This window comes from Microcaecilia unicolor, chromosome 2 (genome assembly GCF_901765095.1).
Source record: "Microcaecilia unicolor chromosome 2, aMicUni1.1, whole genome shotgun sequence".
NCBI classification, from domain to species: domain Eukaryota; kingdom Metazoa; phylum Chordata; class Amphibia; order Gymnophiona; family Siphonopidae; genus Microcaecilia; species Microcaecilia unicolor.
The window spans coordinates 549,639,536-549,662,989 of NC_044032.1; the positions used below are offsets into that span (position 1 = coordinate 549,639,536).

Genomic DNA, 23,454 nt, shown 5'->3' on the forward strand with positions numbered 1-23,454 from the left:
GTGAATTGAGGGGTCCCGAGCCCCCCCCCCAAGAAGGCTGGAGTGACCTTAAATCTGACTCCATCTCTAAATAGCACTAGTACTGCGGTAATCAAGGAGTTGTGAAGTTCTAAAAGGAATTGCACTAAAGGAGACGTTAGGTCTAAGGAAAAGATACCAGCCTTATGACAAACTGGATTTAGATTACAAGTTATAGAATACAGTGAAAGACAACCTGATACAGCAAAAGCATTTATACTTACAGCCTTTCATCATTAAGTGAAGCCCACAAATCATCATTTGGGATGAGGAGTTTATTTACCAAGATACAAGTCAAATCAGTGATTGACAACAGGCACGTACAATCAATTAATTATAGGAAATAATAATCCAGCTGCAAACAGGTGTTAATTCCTAATCTTTTATAATTTCTTTTACCAATTAGAGGTTTTACAAGGGAAAGCAATTAGGTAATTTGTCAATTCTGCTGGACACATTGGTTTCCCTTGGAGAGAGAGAGTGGCAACCCTTTTCTCTCTCTAACTTAAACCAGGAAATACCCTGATTTTTATAGGTGCCCTCAGGATATGGATAATATGACAGTAGATATACCTGATTGGATCTATGCTAATGTCATGGTTGTCACTGATTGGCTCATGCTAATGAGTAGCTTCTATCTTGTTAACATGGTTTTGTCTTTAGCTCGCTTGACCACAAATCTTAAGCAAGACCCTGCATCCAGCTACACCTTTCCTTTCTCACACCATGGCTGACCACAATCCTGCTCACAGGAAAGTCTCATTTCTCAACTTGTTTTTCTAACTTACATTAGAGAAAATTCCACTTTGCAACAGATACGGCTTCCATTTTGTGCTGAAATCCTCCATTTTGTTTCCATATCTATTGACCTAACTTTTCCTAATTTAGCTTATTTAGGCCTCAATCCGGGCTACAAACTAGGCCATACTTTTCCAGTAAGCTCCCAGTTATGTCAGCTATCAGATTTCTGACTCAGCCAAGGTCTGTAATGGCCTGAGCTCTATGACTGGGCCCTCCACCATTCCAGTGGGGGGTCTCTGGCTGTACCATAATTATACATTCCCCACTTGTCACCCCATCTGGGGGGGGGGGGGGGGTGACACAAAGCTCGTCAAGCTTGTCATCATCCATTCCAGAAGGAGGCAAGCTATCAAACGAGAGGGCGAGTTTTGGTCTTACAAATTGCTAGAAGGTATGGTGCAAGATAGGAAACTTCATTCTCAGATGATATATTATTTGGGGCGTATGGAATTCCCGTTATATTACCCAATCCCTTGGGCCTTAATCCTGATGTCATCTCTCTTGAGACTTACTCAAACCTGTAGTGAGAGAGGTTTTATGAATGGGACAAATCCATGAGTTCATCTACAAAATCTCATGAAGTATAGGTATGTGGGTAATAGCAATTTCAGGTGGATCATGCTAATAAATACTTTCAGGTCTTTCTATGGCTTCTATTGTATCTGTTGCATAGTGCATGGGGAGATAATCTAATGTATCTGTCTCAGTGGTCTTTGGAAGGAATAGTGGTTTTGATTAAGCATTGTTATGGGCGCAACAAATATATGGTTAGTACTCTGATTGCAGGCTGTTTTAGGTTGTAGTTATTCAGAATCCTTAAACAGGTCGGAATTCCTGGACCTTACTATTACTCATCATTGGCATCCAATCATGAGCACTAAAAAGTGGATAGCAAGTATGAGGTTGCCTCATACAGCAAAAATGGTCAATCCTAGGAAAATTTATATTAACAAAGGTCATGCATGGATCTTGACATATGCATAATGACCTGGAAGTATGGGAAGCATTTTATATATCCGTTACCCCACTTGGAGCTTAGTCAAACCTACAGAAAGACATGCAGCTTAAGTAAGCCTACACCAAAGTTAAACAATTGCATAACTGGTTGATACTAACAGGGTTTACACCTGCATTATGATATCTTAGCCAGTATTAGGGTTTGTTGTTACCCCTGTGTCTGAGCAATATCAACTTCAATTTAAATTACATAAACAGAAATGGCAGAAAAGAGTTTCAAAACCAATACAACAAGAGAAAATAAAGGCAATTATAGTCCAATTCTGACTGTCCATTCATAATAGAGAGTTTGTCATTAGCTAGAAAGGGAATAACAAAAAAACAAAATAAAATTGAACTTTTCAATCAGGATTATTGCTAAACTGGAAATAAAACAAAATATGAGTCTATAATGTCCATAAACAGCAACAGTAAATCTCTAAGTAAGTATCAGTTGGTTCTGAATTCTCTTTCATCGATCATGGTTGAGGTGGTGGAAGCGCTGAAGAATCTGGATGGAGATCTGGAAGATCTAACAGGGCTGGATTTTCACAGCGACTTGGGCAAGAAATCAGTAGAAGTGACAGTCGCTGCTGACCAGCTGAAGGAAGTGGCTGGTCTTGAGACTTGTGGTCCAGTAGTTTGCAAGGTGTAAAGATTATTGCCACGACCTTGGAGGATCTAACATCATTTGGGCCTGGATAGATTTTGAAGACGTAATACTTGCGGTGTACAAACTTGGATTTTTCCATGTCGTTATCCTAGGCATGCACAATCATAATTAGTCCATCAAGAGTCAGAGGTTGGGAAAGGAACAAGTTAGTCTCAAGGTATTGTATGATACCTAAATATCTATAGCCTCTATAACATGTGATATCTGCTAATACATTGCTATCTCTTGGTGGACATTGGCAGCCTGAATTGAATAAGCAGAAGTAATACATATATTTCAAGAAACATGCTAACATGAAAATACACTGTTAATTAAATGTAATACCAAAAGGGAAACCATAAAGGCCATTTACAAAGGACTCGACTGAAGTAATTAAACATGGGAAAATAAAATTGAAGGAAAGATGAGTCCATTAATAGCAATAGTGGAAATGAAATTATTTATCTCCTGATTAATTGGGGTCAAAAGGCAAAGTCTCATATTGTTCAAGGAACAGGGTCCGCAGATTATATCCCCACTTCTGGCTTGCATAATGTGCATAATGTGCAAGACAGATTGGTAATTACTACTAAGAGATGATCAAATAACAATGGTTAAGTATATGGAACAAAAGAAAAGGGTACCAAAAAAACCCACAATAAAAAATTTAGAGATGATGTTGATTGTTCAAATTATTGATGTATGGAGGGTCAGGAACATGGTGCACAAAAATAGTCAAAAGGCACGGGCAATGCGTTGCAATCTATCGCCAGTAGGTATGGAATCTTCACCTGCGATGACTACCATTCACCAAGGGTTAGGCCCTCAGCTGCAGGAGGCCAGCAGGACTTACGAGTTAGATGATTCAGAAAGAAGGGTAGCTTAGGAAATAGTCATAGTCAAAGCAGAAGACTAATGTGCAGAAATTTAAAACTCATAACTAGTCCAGGTGATGGAAGTATTTTCTGGAATCACGGTCGCTGTCTGTTGTAACAGAGAGCTTATATGTAAAGTGCCATGTAGGTTCTGGAAAAGATGAGCCTGCAAAAATATTTAATACAGTAGAATATTTAAGAGCATAACCAAGAAGGTCTAAATTAATTACATCATTTGGACAAAAGAAAATTCTCATTGGAGAAGTTGGCGCTTCTTTTTCTTGCCAGAGGTCAGTGGTAGCAGAAGTACCAAACTGGAATAGAGGCGGTAGATCAGGAATTGGATTAGCAGTCTTCACTCAACCTACAGGACTTAATAAATAGAGCTGATATAAGAAGTAATATCTAGTAGTCAAATCTCAGCACAGGACCATTAGAAAGAAAAGTCAAAGAATGCATTGTTAATTCCTTGGGGCACCAGTAGGTGGAGCATAGTCTCAATATATAAAATCACAAGTTACAAGTAGAAAAAAATTTTTTCTCTGTAGATTAGATGTTACTGGCACAGGAAGTCAGCAGAGTCTGAGGAAACATTGTGGTCAGAGTCTGCTCCAGGAAAATACAACAGCCTTTAATATGATATTTAGAGAGATAGAGAAAAGCCAATATCAGAAATGTAAAAACTATATATGTCTATGAGGCCTCCTCACGTGACCTTTACAAGGTTTAAATAGGTCAAATGAGAAGGACAATAACCTATAGTCCTCTGTAATAGTTCAGAACCAATTTGGAAAATGAAAATTATATTAAATTCTAAACTGATCCTTTCTATGCTTTCACAATTTGGGCCCTAAATTATGACAGCATATCAAGATTCACATTCAGAAGGATAGCTAAAAATAAGCTTATATATTCCCAGGAATCAATTTACAATTTAGAGTATATTTTAAATACAGAGGAGGAGCCGCTTTATAAGCAGGAGACAAGTAGGAGCATTTCTTAAAACATTGTAGTAAAATTCAAAATTCAAAAATCAAGAATATAACAACAATTTTTATTAATGCAATAAATGCACACAATTGACCATTAGGATATGTTCATATAGACCAGTATGATAAATGGAACAGCTTGTAAGCCTACATTGTAAATTGAATTCTAAACAAAGAGTAGCAGGGATAACACAGAATCACAGAAAAACCCATCTAGTTATTAAAAATCTGAAACACGTAATGAATTCCTGTATCATATACTGAGTTCAAAGCATTTGTAAAGATGAACTTTAGAGAAAATAAGAACTACAAGGGTTAATCTCTGTCATTCGGTCCTAAGGAAATCACGAAATAACGGTGCTTCCTGTGTCTAATTTGAGTTTACTGCTCACTGCAAGCATTGGATATTATGGTGACTGAAAATAGGACTATACATCAAATAAAAACTGTAAGTTTAAGTTTTCGTATTAAAACTTCATGCTGGTGTAATTAGTCTTCATAGAATTAATACTTCAGGAGAGGAAAAGAAGGTTATTAATTTATCTGCTTCCAGAGGTACGGTTCTCAATAAAAAGGAAATTGGCAATTGTAGCTAGTCTGATCTGAACATAGCTCTGAAATAATAGCAACCTGAATTTCTTTAGTTCTGATTTACCAGTTAGTTATGTTATGCAAGGGTTAATCTCTAAACCCTATTGCATAGATAATAAGGCAGGCACTGTAGTATTATGGAATCCGGAAATGAAATTTAACTGTGCCATTTGGGGTTTGAGAACCAAAAATGCTGGAACTCTATACAATAATATATCTTAAAACTATAAATCTTTAAGAGGCAGGGAAGGAAGTTTGAAAGTAGTAGATAAGACGTGAAAAGGAAAATTAAAACAGTTAATTCATTATTACGGAACACATCCCCAATAAAGAGCCAGGAAGTGAACATCAGCACTAGTTATTTTAAACAACGTCACAAATAAACAGTGTTTTAGATGGCATATAATATAGAACCTTTTATAGTAAATATCTGGAATAATTATGCAATTTTCAAAGAACACATACACGGACGCACACCTATAAAATTAAAACTGTAAGTGGATCTCTTTTACTAAAAAGTCTGTCATATGACAAGTATGTCCGGTATATCTGTCTTATCCAGATTTAGAATCCGGATGTGAGTACCGGAGCTAACAAAGATAAATTATCGTAAACCCTTAATTTATTTATAGCTACTAGAACTAAAAAGTGCTTGCATTTCTAGTGAAAGCAATTTACCGGAAGTAAATAACAACAATCTATTTAATATCATATCACAAATTAAACAAACATTGCTTAAATGAAATAATATACAATCCTGGAAAAAAACACTCCTTTGAGATTTACTACCACTGCAGTTGATAGGCAATCTTGCGGAGTAACCTTAAAGCACTAATTTAAAACTAAAGAAATGATTCCTTAATAACTAGCTGGTTTAATATATGCCATTTACCACAGGACACACAGGAACATATAGACATAAAATTAAAACAGTAACCTAATCCTGATAAGTAGAAAACTTAAAGCTTAGAAGAGGAAGCGAGATATTTCTAGATGTAGTTTAAAACCAATCATTGGAATTGTGCACGGTTAAGGAATTGTTTAGGGTTTCAAAACAAAAAATATAAAAATAAATATTCCAGTAGCCAATCACAAGTCACAGCACACAGACAGAAAAGAAAAGGAAAACCACACTCATACACATACACAGTTATTGTCCCACATACAGAGGTGTCCCTGTGTATTGAGGACAAAATCTTAATCCTAAATTTGGTAAAATAAAGCATTTAAATTAGAGCTAATCCAACAGGCCATGAAAGTATACAACGGCAAGCTTAATAGTAACACATGCAATAAATGAAAATATACTCACAATTCATGCAATGTACTCTCCAGCGCAGAAAATCAATTGAGAGAGAGGACAGCATAGGCGTAGTTTGACTGTTTCATTTGGGGGGGGGGGGGGGGCAAAGAATGGGCGGAGCATATTAGCATATCATTTGCATATATACATATGCAAATGAATATGCTAATGTGGAGGAAGGAATTGAATTTACAGGCAAAATATCACAGATGCACATTTCAAAAAGCTGACACATTTCAATTAATAAATTATGAATAAAATACTTTTATCTACCTTTGTTGTCTGATCATTTAGTTTTTCTATTCGCTTTGGTCCTAGTGTCTTCTGTTTTATTCAGTGTCTTCTTTCCAGTAGGCTTCCCTCTGCTCCCCACCCCTCGCAGTCCCATCCATCTCTTGCTCCTTCCCTCTGCTCCCCACCCCTCGCAGTCCCATCCATCTCTTGCTCCTTCCCTCTGCTCCCCACCCCTCGCAGTCCCATCCATCTCTTGCTCCTTCCTTCTGCTCCCCACCCCTCGCAGTCCCATCCATCTCTTGCTCCTTCCCTCTGCTTCCCACCCCACCCAGTCCCATCCATCTCCTGCTCCTTCCCTCTGCTTCCCACCCCTCCCAGTCCCATCCATCTCCTGCTCCTTCCCTCTGCTTCCCACCCCTCCCAGTCCCATCCATCTCTTGCTCCTTCCCTCTGCTTCCCACCCCTCCCAGTCCCATCCATCTCTTGCTCCTTCCCTCTGCTTCCCACCCCTCCCAGTCCCATTCATCTCCTGCTCCTTCCCTCTGCTTCCCACCCCTCCCAGTCCCATCCATCTCTTGCTCCTTCCCTCTGCTTCCCACCCCTCCCAGTCCCATCCATCTCCTGCTCCTTCCCTCTGCTTCCCACCCCTCCCAGTCCCATCCATCTTCCCTCTGCTCCCCACCCCCCCCTCGAGGTCCAAGATGGTGACTCCGTTTACCCCCTCTCTTCCTCCCTCCCTCCCTCCGCCGCAGGCAACAGTCTTCAGCTTTTTCAGCGTTCCTGGCAGCGGTAGCGATGTACACGCTGCCTTCGGTCTGCCCCGGAAGCCTTCTCTTCAAGTTCCTGTTCCCACCTATGCGGGAACAGGAACTTGAAGAGAAGGCTTCGGGGCAGAGCCAAAGGCAGCGTGTACATCGCTACCGCTGCCAGGAACGCTGGAAAAGACTGCTGCCTGCGGCGGAGGGAGGGAGGAAGGAAGAGAGAGGGGTAGACGGACACGCTCCTCTCCGTCCGCTACTCCGCTTGGCTTCCCTGCCCTCTCTGTCTGCGTCCCGCCTTCCTCTGACGTCAGAGGAAGGCGGGACGCAGACAGAGAGAGCAGGAAAGCCAAGCGGATGGAGAGGAGCGCGTGCGTGCATGTGTTTTGTTTTTTTTTTTAACGGCGCGGCGGCGCCTCATCGTCGTTTGGGGGGGCATTGCCCCCCCTCGCCCCCCCCCCAATCTACGCCTATGGAGGACAGGTGGCGGGATCACTACGCCCTTCCGAACTCTCGGTGGCATAGGGAGGTCAACCGCAAAATAGAAAGGTTTGTTTCGGATGGAAAGTCTTTACCAGAGATCTGAATAGATGTCAGATCACCAGTATCTGGTGTTGGGTGCGGAGAGGAAGATATGATATAATGGGTAGTGAACAACATCACCCAATATGTATAATAACGGGACCTAGTGAGCAAGTGGTCTACAAATAAGCTTCAGACCTGTAACATGCTATAGAAAAATGAACTAGAGTAATAATATATATATTGACCAGACCTAGAACCTGGTACAAGGTCAGTGGTTGAAAAGGTAGCTTCAGGGATAACAGGGAGACCTAGAAATGATAATGTGCTAACAGTTTACAAAAACATGCAATGATTATCCTGATAGTAGAACATGCTGAGACATAACACAATCATACTCACGCATCTGCTAATGTACTCCAACATAGGGACCTAAAATAAAAATTACTAATTGGCGGAAAGCTCCACGCTTTGACCGCAGGTGACATTAACAGAGAAACAAAAACTAAAAAGTATTCAGTGTCAGCTAGTATATGTATCCTACTCTAAAAATACTGCCTTCCAGAGTATGCTTCTATAGAAATTGACCATGGGATTACACTCGCCATGAATTTGGCATGGGATTACACTCGCCATGATATGGGATTACACTCGCCACGAATTAAGCATGGGATTACACTCGCCATGAATTTGGAATGGGATTACACTCGCCATGATATGGGATTACACTCGCCATAATGAAACCCCAAAAAGCGGGGGAAGCTAAAACTCCTGAAAGATTTCAGAGAACGGCGAAAATAAGTTCCCTAAAATCGGAGGGAGTGATCTGATGGGTCTTCGCCGGTTAGGAAAAGGGGAATACACTCGCCAAACTGTCACTAGCCCCCAATAGATGCTTAAATATACGTCTAGAAAAAAAAAATTAAAAGGCCCTAGTCAACCTGTACACAATTGCAACTCAAGGCGTTAGACGTCTCTTTATTGCCCCAGCGCGCATCTGTACTAGGTAACTCCTATGTGGGCAATAATCCAAAATAGTGGAAGCAGGCCACTCCGAAAAATGGAATGGAATTTCTGCTCAAAATCTAGTAATTGAGATACTGTCATCCATCGAAGGGTCTCTGACCCTCAGATGGGTGTAAGCCCCAGGCATCGATATCAAAGCCAATGGTTATAGCGTGACACTGGTACATAAGAAAGTAATAAAAGTATAGCATATCCCAGGGAAAAGCCCTGAAACCTACTTCAGAGGTGGTGAAATAAGAGGATAAAAAATAATAAAAAAGGGACGAAGGGATGCAATATTTTTAAGCAAAACTAAACACCTGTAAGCAAAAATGAGCACTGCAATTCAAGCATGAAAGTCTGAAAGAAAAGTGACATGCACTAAAGAGGGAAGTGGGTGGGACATAAAAATTGATAGACAAGCATTGCGAACCAATGAGCAAGCAGCTTAGTATAAAGCTGAGCTAAACCTAACGCTGGCAGATAGCTCAGAGAAATGGATTTAACATACCAATCAATTAGTACATGAGAGACACAAAAAAAAAAAATTTGAAAGCCCTGTAACAGCATAGTGAGCAAGTCTTATTTAAGCTAAAATAAAGGATAGCAAGGGAAAAAAAAGTGTAAAACCACTAGAGACTGAGACAGAGCAACCATCAAGGAAGGGAGGGGCAGTGCTGGAGGAGAGTAAGTAAGAGAAGAAAGTTTTAATATGAAGGACGGCTAGGCACCTGCTGAAAAAACTGCTAAAACAATCACCAGCTAAGTGTTAAATGTTAAAAGCAATCATCAAATTGTTCATGCAATCCCGACCATGGGCTCTACCCACTTGAAAAATAGAATGTAAGAAAGCCCCAGGTAGAAACAAATTGAAATCTCTAATCTTAAGAAACAACTTCAGAAGTTCAGGCTGACAGGAAACTGTTGCCAAGCAATAATGAGCGTCTTAGAAACAGTTTCTACAGGACTGCAACAAAAGGGGAAGTGAAAAAAAAAACATGACGCAGTAAGAAAAACCTTGTAGCAACAGAGAAAATGTTCTCAGGAAGTATCAAAAAAAAAAAAAAGGACTACGCAGGAGAAATAGAGATAAGATTTAGTATCGAGAACTCCTCTATTAAGGGAAAAGAAGCAAACTTTTAAAACTTTATAACCACATTGTGGAACACGATAAGATCTACCAGGCTGTCTCTTGCAGCATAAAAAAAAATCTGTTTCTGAGTTTTAACGAGTTTTAACGAAACCGGGCAACAGATTAGATTGCCAAATATAGCATCTTAATTCTGAAAGTCTCAGAAACAGTTTTAGAAAGAGACTAGAAAGCAAAAATAAAACAGCAGTTTATAAATTCAGCCAAAAATCATGTCAGTAAGGGCAACATTCAATTGGAAGATAAAACAACAACAGAATTCTAGTCAAGAGCTATAAGTAACCCCCACATTGACAAAAATTCTGGTGGCGTGTTTAAATCTAACGCTGGGTCACCAATGTTGTGAATTGAGGGGTCCCGAGCCCCCCCAAGAAGGCTGGAGTGACCTTAAATCTGACTCCATCTCTAAATAGCACTAGTACTGGGGTAATCAAGGAGTTGTGAAGTTCTAAAAGGAATTGCCACTAAAGGAAACGTTAGGTCTAAGGAAAAGATACCAGCCTTATGACAAACTGGATTTAGATTACAAGTTATAGAATACAGTGAAAGACAACCTGATACAGCAAAAGCATTTATACTTACAGCCTTTCATCATTAAGTGAAGCCCACAAATCATCATTTGGGATGAGGAGTTTATTTACCAAGATACAAGTCAAATCAGTGATTGACAACAGGCACGTACAATCAATTAATTATAGGAATATAATAATCCAGCTGCAAACAGGTGTTAATTCCTAATCTTTTATAATTTCTTTTACCAATTAGAGGTTTTACAAGGGAAAGCAATTAGGTAATTTGTCAATTCTGCAGGACACATTGGTTTCCCTTGGAGAGAGAGAGTGGCAACCCTTTTCTCTCTCTAACTTAAACCAGGAAATACCCTGATTTTTATAGGTGCCCTCAGGATATGGATAATATGACAGTAGATATACCTGATTGGATCTATGCTAATGTCATGGTTGTCACTGATTGGCTCATGCTAATGAGTAGCTTCTATCTTGTTAACATGGTTTTGTCTTTAGCTCGCTTGACCACAAATCTTAAGCAAGACCCTGCATCCAGCTACACCTTTCCTTTCTCACACCATGGCTGACCACAATCCTGCTCACAGGAAAGTCTCATTTCTCAACTTGTTTTTCTAACTTACATTAGAGAAAATTCCACTTTGCAACAGATACGGCTTCCATTTTGTGCTGAAATCCTCCATTTTGTTTCCATATCTATTGACCTAACTTTTCCTAATTTAGCTTATTTAGGCCTCAATCCGGGCTACAAACTAGGCCATACTTTTCCAGTAAGCTCCCAGTTATGTCAGCCATCAGATTTCTGACTCAGCCAAGGTCTGTAATGGCCTGAGCTCTATGACTGGGCCCTCCACCATTCCAGTGGGGGGTCTCTGGCTGTACCATAATTATACACTTGCTTTTTCCAGGTATTGTAAAGATTTGTAAGCATCCTGTCTAGTAACGACCCCTGCTGGGCAGGTTTCATTTTCAGCGATTCTCCCTGCAAGGCAAGCAAGGATCTTCTTACTTCTCAATCAGTATCCAGCAGATTGAAGTTGTTGCAGTAATACTTTTCCTTTTATAGCAATTTTGTGCATACTTTGAATTAAATTTCTATTTTTACTGCCTGTGAGAGAGTTCTGTATATCTCACCAACACAAGATAAACCTATAGTGTGGCCTCCTGACTTCATAAACCTTAAGTTATGTTGCTTTAACACTTAAAAAATTATTGCCAATGTTCCTCCCTATTTTGTCCTTCTTGGATAGTTTATAGCCTAGTATAACTATATCCCTGTCACGGTTCTTCATGTTCCATGTTTTCCTGTGAATATGCCACTAAATCTATGTCAGCCTTTTCCATTATTGTCTCTAGATCCATAACTTTGTTTCTTATACTGCGAGTGTTTGCATGCAGGCTTGCTAGATGCCAGTCTTGTTTTGCTCAAATATCCAATTAACTGAGAGAATCTAGAAGCAATAGCATTGCGTTTCTTCCCAGCCCCCACCTCTTTTTCAAATTGTTATATGGAGGTGGCACTAGAGAATGACACGGGGACGGGGACAGAGCTCACGGGGACAGGGGACAAACTTTGTCCCCGTGTCATTTTCTGCTTTGAAGCCTGTTAATGAACTGGATTCTTATTTATGTTTAAGTGATGCCTACAAAGATATTTTGATTTTTTGGAAAAACAAGCAAACATACTGGCCACAACTAGCAAAATTTGTATGGGAGATCCTGTACATCCTGCTACCAGCACATCTTCTAAGAAAACAACTTCTATTCCAGTAAGGACTGTGGAAGACAGGAGAGCTAGATTGAATCCTGAGATTGTTGATGATTTCTTATTTATCCACAGATTAAAAAAACTTAACAGTGCTCTTTGTAGGGCATATTTTTCCCCTCTAGGGCATATAGAATGGGTTGTATTTTATACCCGTGGACGTTTTAATAGTGTGAATTAGGATTCCTTGGTGTAGTAGAAATCACCTATTGTTGGGGTTGGAAGGGTAGAGGGTGGTGGTAGGAAGGAGGGTTATTATAGCTGCTCATTGTTATTATTCTCTATTTGTAATTTATACACAACAGTTGCACAGCATATTGTTCCTTTTTTTATTTTAATAAAAAGATTTAAATATAAAATCATATGTGTTCGAGGCTTCTGCAGATGAGGACAGAGCCCACGGGGATGGGGTGGGGACGGAGACAGAACTCACGGGGACGGGGCAGGGACGGAGACAAATTTTGTCCCCGTGTCATTCTCTAGGTGGCACTAAAAGTTACTTTCTGTTCTACTGTGGCTGTATGCCAGTTGCAGAAGTAGGAAATTGCAAAGCAAATTTGTCTGTGGTTTTAATTCAAAGCCGTTAAAGGAAATGGCCCCGAGTACCTGAAGGATAAAGATGGTCCTCTACACACCTCCAAGGACACTAAGGTCCTCTCAAGGCTATCACTAACCACACCCTTTCCAAAAGACATTACACGATGTGATACCCGTAAGCGAGCCTTTTCAGGAGTAGCCCCCACACTCTGGAATGCACTCCCTGAAAGGCTCTGCTTAACACAAGACTATCTCTACTTCAGGAAGCAGGTGAAAGCTTGACTCTTCAACCAGGCCTTTAATGGAATAAGTTACTAACTTGTTAGTCTCACTTACACACAGAAAGTGTGACATGGGCTGCACATGCTACAGCAGGACATGTTTATCCACTTCTACCCTAGCTGAGATATTTAACCATCTCTCTGACCTCATGTGCACCTTTCTTTAAATTAGTCGCCTTATTTTCTAACTCCTCTTATTCTTGCCTACTATATGTTCCATCTTTGCTTATACCTTACTCTGCCAATTAAAATGTTCTATTACATATTGTGTTGACATTGTAAGTAGTATACTATACCATACGTTGTATTATTTGAATACTAGTGAGAAATGCCCGTTTCGGATAAAAATGAATCGGGCGCTAGCAAGGTAATCCCCCCCCATCCTCCTCCCTCCCTCTCTCCCTCCCTCCCGAGTTCCAGACCCCCCCTCCGTCCCTCCCTTCAGATTTCCACCCCCCTCTCCCTCCCTCCATCCCTCAGTCACTTGGTAGCGAGTTTGTGATTAAAGTTCGCAGCGCTCTCCCCACTGCTGTCACTGAATGTGTGGGACTCCCCGCTGCTCACAGAATCTGTGGAACTCGTGCGTTGTGCCTTCCCCGCCCCGCCCTCTACGTCATCGCGTTTTGACGCGAGGGCGGAGGTACAGTGACTGCAGGCCCGCCCCGCCCTCTATGTCATCGCGTTTTGACGCGAGGGCGGATCTACACTGACTGCAGGCCAAACCGGATATCTCTGGCACCTCACGTTTCCGGCTTGAGGCTTCATTGGAACGTTGGAGGTGCCTTTTATATATATAGATTTTTACTGCTTTAATTGTCTATTGCTAATGTTTGATTTATTCTTATTGTACACCGCCTTGAGTGAATTCCTTCAAAAAGGTGGTAAATAAATCCTAATAAAGAATAAATAAAATAAATTAATAAATTCAGTTGCAAGTTGCTGTGTGTATCCTAATCATTAGATGTATTGTATGGCCTATTGATGTTTTATACTTTGATCTGTACCCTCCAGCTCCCCCCTCCCTTCCCTCCTTTTTCTCTTTTCTGCCTATCTCTTTCTTTTCTTAAGTTAATTTTAACCCTAGATATGGATAGTTACTTCTTACATGTGAGGTCTGGTATTGCCTTACTTTGTAAAATGTTACTTGTTATGTTGTGAGCTCTTGATTGTATCTGTCTCTCGAAAATCAATAAAAGAAATTAAACTCTAATTATTATCTTGTTATCACCTTTATGTGTTTGTATAAACTGATGCACTGTTTTGCCAGCCATCTTCAGAAATCTCCGTAATTGTCAGTAAGGATTTTTGCAAAGTAGTGAATGTAATTATTAAAAAAAAATGCAGGTGTGACTGTACTAGAGTTCATTCCCCCTTTTACTCAAAATGTGGGATCAAGCTGATTCAGGTTAGGATAGTAATGAATTTTGAGTGAGTAAAGCAGTTGATTGAGCCCAAAAAACAAAAGTTGAAAGTTTGAATAATCTTGATTATTCCCACACTATTGTTTGTACTGGCTTCATTTTTTCTTTGTGCATCCTTTAAGCTGATGGTGGGGTTTTTTTTTTTTTTTTCATTTTTGTTTGTTTTTGCATTTACTTTAACAGAGAGCTGAACTTGGTCACATAGAGATCTAAAGGAGCATGGCCGACCTTATTCGATGGGTCAGATATCAATGGCAGTGTCTTTTAACTGCGGAGGGCAGGACTTTCAGCAGCAGCCAAGAGCATTACTCACAAAGTGGACTGGGCAAGCCAAATCGGCCACCAAAGCCAACTGGCAGACACCGAATAGTTATTCCCTGCCTGGGGCACTTCAAGGAGGAATATGAGAAGATCTCCAAAGCATATATGAACAACAAAATACGCACTACAAAATATACTTTATTGAATTTTATACCAAGAAACCTGTTTGAACAGTTTCACAGGTATAGTATTTCTGCCTCTTGCAATGAAGTGTTTGCTTTGTTCTATAACTCTTTATTCTTATTGCTCTCTTATTTAATACATATCTATCTATCTATCTATCTATCTATCTATCTATCTATCTATCTATCTATCTATCTATCTATCTATATCTACTTAGTATTTCATTTTAACTTTACTGTAAAGTTTGATGTAAATGGACTGTAAAATGATAATGTTTGAGTATACTTTTTAACTCCTTTGCTGAAATGCCTAGCAATGCAATGTGGTAGACCTCTATGATAACAATAAGTAGGTCAAAGAAATATTTGACTCATTTTGGGGTTGGTCTGAGACTATGTTCTTGTCTCTGTTCTCTAATTCTCTTTTTGGGTCCTATCAGCGAGTGGCCCACAGAGCTCAAGTAGCTAGTGGGACACAGCTAGTGATAAGAGAACTGCTGTCTTTCAAACAGAAAGGAGTTATTCCTACTAAGTCACTATTCATCAGACTCCTGCAATGAAAGGGTCTCCCCTGACAGAATTGTGCTGCCTGTAATAGAGGTGACGCATGACGCTTTCTAAACCTATCTCCAGAAAATTATAAAGGAGGCATTGTTAAAATGAGAGGATTTCTTTATCATTGTTATTGTGAGGGAGTGGGTAGTACAAAGGGTTTCCTTAACATAACTTCCTCACTGAAGTGTGCCACTTTAAGTATAGACATGTTAGTCTGTGTAGCCAGAAACGCAGGGCCCAAGCAGAGAGAAAGAAGTTAAAAGCCCTTTGGCAGAGCAGAAGGGGGAGGTCCCAAGCAAGAATCCTCCCTCCCATGGTGGTCTTGACTTGGCTGCAATACCTGAGGGAGTTCCGGGGAAGAGAGTGGCCCTAGCTCAGATTCTTGCACCCTGTTTTACAAGAAGTCTCAAGTCAGTGCTTCCAGGGATTGTGTGAGAGGTAACTGAAGACTAGCAAAGTAGGCCAGTTATCCTTTGTCTGTGGGAACTGTGAAGACATGTCAGGGACCAGGCTATTGAAACTAGGACTGTGCTTGAAGAGATTTTATTAGTGGATGGAACTCTTCTCGTATGAAGAAAGACTGAAGAGGTTAGGACTCTTCAACTTGGAAAAGAGATGGCTGAGAAGGGGATAAGATTGAGGTCTACAAAATCCTGAGTGGTGTAGAATGGGTAAAAGTAAATCAATTTTTTTATTCTTTCAGAAAATACAAAGACGAGGGGACACTCGAGGAAGTTACATGGAAATACTTTTAAGACAAATGGGAAGAAACATTTTTTAACTCAGTGAATAGTTAAACTCTGGAACTTATTGCCAGAGGATGTGGTAACAGCAGTTAGCATATCTGGGTTTAAAAAAGGTTTAGACAAGTTCTTGGAGGAAAAGTCCATAGTCTGCTATTGAGATAGACATGCACGAAGCCATTGTTTGCCCTGGGATCGATAGCATATGGAACCTTGCTACTATTTGAGAATCTGACAGGTACTTGTGACCTAGATTGGCCACTGTTTGAAGCAGGATACTGGGCTAGACGGACCATTGGTCTGGCCCAGTATGGCTATTATGTTTTTATGTAAGTACAGAGCCTGTGAGGAAACGGGGCGGCTATTGCCCTTCGGTCCTGGAGCCTTTAGAGGAGGGGGAGTTCCCCTCGGGAGACGGGGATGACCCTTGGGTACTCCGGCTTTTTCAAAAAGATGAATTGGGTGCGTTGATTTTGGAGTCCGTATTGGCTCTCTCCATATCTGAACCTTGGGGGGATTCTTCAGGTTCCCAGCAGTCTGGTCCCATGCGGCGGCTTAGGGGTCCTTCTAAGGCATTCCCGATGCATCCAGATATTCAGGATTTAATCTCTGCAGAATGGAATACCCCCGAGGCGGGTCTGTGAGTGGGGAGAGCCATGTCCCGTCTCTACCCTTTGGTTCCGGAGGAAAGGGAGAAGTTGGGCTTTCCTAAGGTGGATTCTTTGGTGACAGCGGTCACCAAGAAGACGACCTTGCCTGTGGAAGGCGGGGTGACCTTAAAGGACCTTCAGGATAGGAAATTGGAGCAGGCCCTGAAATAGGCCTTTGAGGTGGCTGCCTTGGGCTTGCAGGTTGCGATTTGCAGTTCCTTTGTGGCCCGTGCCTGTCTGCAATGGCATCAAAGGTTGGGGGCCATGAATGGCTCGCAGGAGGCTAGGATAGAGGCAGGTCTCGCTTATCTAGCGGACGCCGTGTACAACATGCTTAGGGCTTCAGCCAAGGCGACAGTTGTGGCTCCGGGTGTGGTCTACGGATGCAGCGTCCAAAGCCTGGTTGGTTAAGCTGCCGTTTCGGGGGAAGTTACTGTTTGAGGACTTGAGTAATCTGATGAAAGAGCTCAGAGAGTCTAGACCCCAGCGGCTGCCTGAGGACCGGCCTAAGTCGTCTGGTCGGCAGTCCGGGTTCTCTCGTCTGTTTCAGGACAGTAAGAAATACAAACCAAGTCGCCCGGCCTTTGGGCAATGGCCTAAGTTTCAGCCCTGTCAGTCTTCCTTTTAGGGGGACAGGAAGGGGACCGGTAAGTCAGGTCGGACAGGTCCTCCTACCCGAAAGTCACAATGATGGTGCATTGGTCCACTCATTCAGTCCGATAGGGGGACGTCTTCAGGTGTTCCAGGATGCGTGGGTCTCCATCACCTCAGATCAGTGGGTGCTGGACATCCTATGCGACGGTTTCTGGTTATAATTCTGCCGCCCGGTCGCTCCTCTCTTCTTACAGTCTCCGTGTCGAGGTTCTGTCCGAGAGGCACAAGTCAAGTCCACCGTTCAGGCATTACTGTCTCTTCAGGCCATTGTGCCCGTGCCGCTCGACGAGCGCGGACAGGGGAGGCACGCCATCTATTTCGTGGTCTCCAAGAAGGGAGGCATGTTCCGGCCCATTCTGGACCTCAAGAGTGTCAACCAGTGCCTGCGGGTTACGCACTTTCGGATGGAAACCCTCAGGTCCGTCATTGCCTCCGTGCGGGAGTTTCTCACCTCTCTCGATCTCAAAGAAGCGTGCCTTCATATTCCAATTTGGGGCCTCCATCAGCAGTTCCTTCGTTTTGCGGTACTGGGTCATCACTTCCAGTTTCGGGCGCTCCCATTTGGCCTTGCTACGGCCCCACGGACCTTCTCCAAAGTGATGGTAGTGACGGCAGCCATCCTTCGGAAGCAGGGTGTTCGAATGCACCCTTACCTGGACGACTGGCTAATTCACGCGTCGTCCTACCAGGACAGCTTGGAAGCGACTTCCACGGTTGTCAGGCTGCTTCAGTCCTTGGGATTGGTGATCAGTTTTAAGAAGAGCTGCCTGATCCCCTCTCAGCGCCTGGAATACTTAGGTGTTCTATTCGATACCCAGCGGGTTCAGGTCTTTCTGACTGACCCGCAGTGGTTGAAGCTGGTGAGGTAGGTACGTTCCCTCCTGTTGGCCGCCAGGCCACGGGTTTGGGACTACGCCCAGCTTCTAGGGTCCATGACAGCGGCCATGGAGGTAGTCCCTTGGGCGCGAGCTCACATGCATTCGCTTTAGAGGTCTCTGCTCTCTCGCTGGTCTCCGGTGTCGGAGGCTTACCAAGTCAGACTTCCTTGGACGTTGGAGGCCAGACGGAGCATGAGATGGAGGCTCTGCCCCCAGTCTCTGCCTCGGGGAATGTCCTTTCCCATTCTGCAGTAGGAGGTAGTGACAACGGATGCCAGCCTGTCGGGCTGGGGGGACCAGCTCAGGGTACGTGGTCACCGCAGGAGTCCCACTGGACCATCAATTTTCTGGCGCTTCGGGCGGTGCAGCTAGCTCTGAAGTCGTTTCTCCTGTTCCTTAAGGGGACAGCAGTCCGAGTCTTCTCCGACAATGCGATGACTGTAGCTTATATCAACAGGCAGGGGGGGACCCTCAGCAGCTGTCTGGCCAGGGAATCCGGCCTCTTGATGGTCTGGGCGGAGCGGCACGTGTCTTACCTCTCAGCCACCCACATTGCTGGGGTCCTCAATGTAGAAGCTGACATTCTCAGTCAAGTTTTGGATCCCAGCGAGTGGGAGCTGTCTGCCACGGTGTTCCAACTAGTAGTGCGGCTTTGGGGCCTTCCTTGCATGGACCTGATGGCCACGAAGGACAATGCCAAGGTTCCATAGTTCTTCAGTTGTCGCAGGGAGCAGGATTCATTAGGTCTGGATGCCCTACTTCATGGTTGGTAGAGGGAGTCCTGTATGTCTTTCCTTCTTGGCCGATGTTGGGCCGTCTGCTGAGAATTGTAGCGACTCATCACGGCAGAGTGATTTTGGTAGCTCCAGACTGTCCCAGGTGTCGTTGGTATGCCAACCTCATCAGTCTTCTGGATGGGCAGCTGCTGCAGCTTCCGGAGGAGAAGGTGGTCTTCTCCGGCAGGGACCAGTAGCCATGAAAGATCCCTCCCACTTTGGTCTTACGGCCTGGCACTTGAGAGGTCTCATTTGAGGAAGAAGGGCTATTTGGATTTGGTTATTACTATCCTGCTTGAGGCTCGCAAGCGGTCTACTTCTTCGGCCTATGCCCGTGTCTAGAGTATATTTATTTTTGTTATTTTTGTTACGTTTGTACCCCGCGCTTTCCCACTCATGGCATGCTAAATGCGGCTTACATGGGGCAATGGAGGGTTAAGTGACTTGCCCAGAGTCACAAGGAGCTGAAAGGGGAAAGGGGTTTGGATCCCTTTAGCGCTTCAGTGGGCAGCATCCTTGATTTTCTGCAGCAGAGGATGCACAAGGGCTTAGCGCTGGGGTCCTTGAAGGTCCAGGTGGTGGCCTTGGCCTGCTTCCGAGGGCACTTGCACAGTTCTTCGCTGGCGGCTCACCCGGATGTGGTCCGTTTTCTGAAAGGAGTGGGTCGTTTTCAACTGCCCTTCCAGGCTCCCTGCCCTGACTGGGATCTCAGTCTGGTGCTTGGAGCGCTTCAGCGTCCTCCCTTTGAGCCTCTTCATCAGGCTTCCCTGAAGGATCTTACTCTGAAGGCGGTATTTTTGGTGGCTATCGCTTTGGCCTGTTGCGTTTCTGAGCTCCAGGTGCTCTCTTGCAGGGACCCCTTTCTCCATTTTTCAGAGGGGGGGGGGTGTCTCTACGAACAGTGCCATCTTTTCTGCCCATGGTGGTCTCTGAACTTCATTTTAATCAGTCAGTAGACTTGCCTTCCTTTCGTCGGCAGGATGTGGGGAGCTGATATGCGTCTTTGTGGCTTCTGGATGTTCAAAGAGTTCTTATCCGGTATCTGGAGGCGACTAACGAGTTTCGTCGCTCAGATAGATTGTTCGTTTGTTTGGTAAACAGAAGTTGGACCTAATGGCCTCCAAAGCATCCATTGCCCGCTGGTTGAAGGAGGCGGTGTCGTCTGCCTACCTCCTGGCAGGGAAGGCTTCGCCTTTGGGTTTGAAGGCCCACTTGACTAGGTGTGTGGCGACGTCGTGGGCAGACACGTCTTTGTCTTCTCCGGTAGACATTTGCAGGGCAGCGACGTGGTCGTTGTTTTATTCTTTCAGCAAGGATTATAGGGTGGATGTTGCTGTGCGGTCAGATGCGTCCTTTGGGGCGGCGGTCTTAAGAGCAGCAGGGCCGATGTCCCACCCTCGCAGGAATTGCTTTTGAACATCCCACTTGTCCTGGAATAGTGGGATAGAATGTAATGGAAGGAGAAATTAGGTCTTACTTGATTATTTTATTTCCATTAGTTCTTCACATTATTCCAGGAGCCCTCCTGGTGTTTTCGGCCTATTTTGCTTCAGACTGCCCTGCTCACTCTTCTGGATCCTGTTATTGGTTTTGGGGGTTTTTTGCCTTGTTTGTTGGTTGGTTGCTGTTCATGCATTTAGGTTGGTTTTCTGTTGGCTTATGTACAATACTGAGGAACTGGGCAGCTAGCATGTGGCTAGGTAGTAGTGCTCAGTTCTGGATTTTCTGTCTCCACCTGGTGGTCGATGGACATAACTACCTACTTGTCCTGGAATAGTGTGAAAAACTAATTGAAAGAAAATTATCAGGTAAGACCTATTTTCTCCATATAAGCACACACTATTATATTACTTTGTGCTTTGAATGGGAATTTACTTTTCATTATATATAATTTTGAGACTAGCCTTGCTGCAGCGGTTAAGAAAGGAAATAGAATGTTAGGTTTTGTTAGGAAAGGAATGGAAACCAAAAATGAGTACATTATAATGCCTTTGTATTGCTTCCTAATATGTTCAATTCTGGTCACCGCATCTCAAAAAAGATATAGTAGAAGTAGAAAAGGTACAGAGAAGGGTGACGAAAATGTTAAAGGGGATGGGATGAATTCCCTATGAGAAAAGGCCGAAGCTGCTAGGGCTCCTCAGCTTGAAGAAAAGAAGGCTGAGGGGAGATATGATAGAAGTCTATAAAATAATGAGTGGAGTGGAATTGGTAGATGTGAATCGTTTGTTTACTCTTTCCAAAAATACTAGGGGGCATGCAATGAAGCTACAAATTTAAAACGAAATGGATAAAATGTTTCTTCACTCAACGTGTAATTAAACTCTGGAATTCGTTGCCAGAGAATGTAGTAAAGGTGGTTAGCTTAGCGGGGCTTAAAAAAGGTTTGGCCAGCTTCCTAAATGAAAAGTCCATAGACCATTATTAAAATGACTTGGGGGAAAATCCACTTCTTATTTCTGGGATAAGCAGTATAAAATTTATTGAACTTTTTTGGGATCTTGCCTGGTATTTGTGACCTAGTGTTACGTTTGTGTTCATCTTGCCCTCTGGTGGCCAGAACCGGTGGTTGCTGTGGACTGTCACCCGTTCCAGATTTCAGCCCAGTCCGGTCCAGATCTTCCAGGCTGCCGGGTTTGCTTGTGCCGTTTGAGCCTGCACAGCACCCGTAGCTGCCTGGTGATTGCAGCAGCTGAGTTCCAACTGCTTTTGGGCTTATCAGCCATCTTGGAACATTTCTACTGGCCTTTGCATTGCGTCTAAGGTCCTGGTATGTTGGTGCTTGTTGCACTTCTGCTAGTCCAGTTTGTCTGAGATTCTTGCCTTGATTCTTGCCTGTTTCTAGTTAGTCTGTGTTTGGGTTAGTTTAGGTTTTACTTGTTTTCCTAGCCTTGTTTCTTGTTTGTATCTCAGTGTTTAGTTTCTGTTTGTGTGCTGGCTTGTGGCTGCTTGCAGCTTTTAGTTCTGTGTCTTGTTAGTCAGTGTTTTGTTCCTGTTTCAGTGGCTGCTTGCAGCTTCCAGTTTCTGTCCCCTAGCTTGTCCTGTCCCTGCCTTGTGTTGTATTGTGTAGCCCAGTTTCCTGCCTTGCTGCCCATGTTCCTTCCTTTCCCCTCTGACACTCAGTCCCTGTGCTACCTAGCTGTTATCCAGCTCCTGCCCTGTCCTGCAAAGTCCTGTCGGCCACCTGAAGCTGGGAGCTTAACTCCTGGTGGAAAGTGGCCAGGTACAGGTGAAGCCTAACTGTTGTCAGAGTTCTGCCTTGCCCCTGATGTGGGGTGGTTTTGCCTGCCACTGCCGCTCCTCGGCAGTGGCCCAAGGGCTCACAACCCAGTTCCAGATTTGAAAACGTGACACCTAGATAGGCCACTGTTGGAAACAGGATGATGCTCCATCTAGACTACATCTACTGTAAAGTTGCTTATAAATATGAGCCTGCTTGCACTGTGCATACTTTTAAGTATGAAGTAATTTCATGAAAGCCCTTTTGCGGATGTAAAACTGTATTTTGTGCACAAAAAGGTTTTATAAAGTGACCTTCACAATGACCATGTTTGCCTCAGTGAGTGAAAAAAACCAAAATTTTCTTTGAATTTAAAATGGTTTGGGTTGGGTTTTGTTTGTGTGTGTGTGTGTGTGGGGGGGGGGGGGGGGGGGGGGTAGATGTTGAAAAGAAATTATACCTAAGAGGATGAGAATGTTTGGGGCAAAACAATTCTCTGAAAATTTAATGGAACAGGTTCAAATTTGGTATTTGGGGAGGTGGGGGGGGGCCTGGTGAATAGATGTATCAAGTTTAAAAATTTGCCAGATTGGACTAGGGATTCCAGGGGGAAAATATGTCCCAATGCATTTCTATAGCAGAACCAGCATAAAAACTTTGACACTCTGAAACATTTCAGTTAGGGAATTATTTATTTCATTCCTGGTCTCTCATAGATAGGTTGAAAATAATTCCACGAGACACATTTTGCATCCTTTCTCCATTGTTCCCACTCCGTCCATGCTGCCACACCTATCTCTGCTGGCCTAGATTTCGGAAGTTCGGATGTGTATTCCATTTTGCTTGTTGTAAATTTTATTGTGGAACTTGGTTACTGAAACAAATGGTTTACAACCAATTGCTAGTGATGGAAAACATGGCAATACCTGTTTTCTTGGGTTGGTGATACCCTTTGGTTAAACTGTGAAATCCATTCTTTGAAATTTGTTGACATTGACATCAAATGCATTAGATATATTATCACACTTATTATTATTATTATTATTATTCTTTCCAAACCAACTTAATGTTTGCCTACCTGTTAGCTTCTCCAGGTAAGAGGTATTGACACAC

General features: G+C 43.0%; 1 protein-coding gene across 1 annotated transcript in view; it reads left to right on the forward strand.

The window, feature by feature from the left end:
- The window catches only part of ATP10D (ATPase phospholipid transporting 10D (putative)), a 155,895-nt gene that overhangs the window by 54,310 nt on the left and 78,131 nt on the right, over nt 1-23,454 (forward strand). Inside the window, exon 3 of the mRNA XM_030191348.1 lies at nt 14,606-14,925. Coding sequence (XP_030047208.1) covers nt 14,642-14,925 — 284 coding nt within the window. The 5' untranslated portion in view covers nt 14,606-14,641. The remainder of the gene's footprint in view (nt 1-14,605; nt 14,926-23,454) is intronic.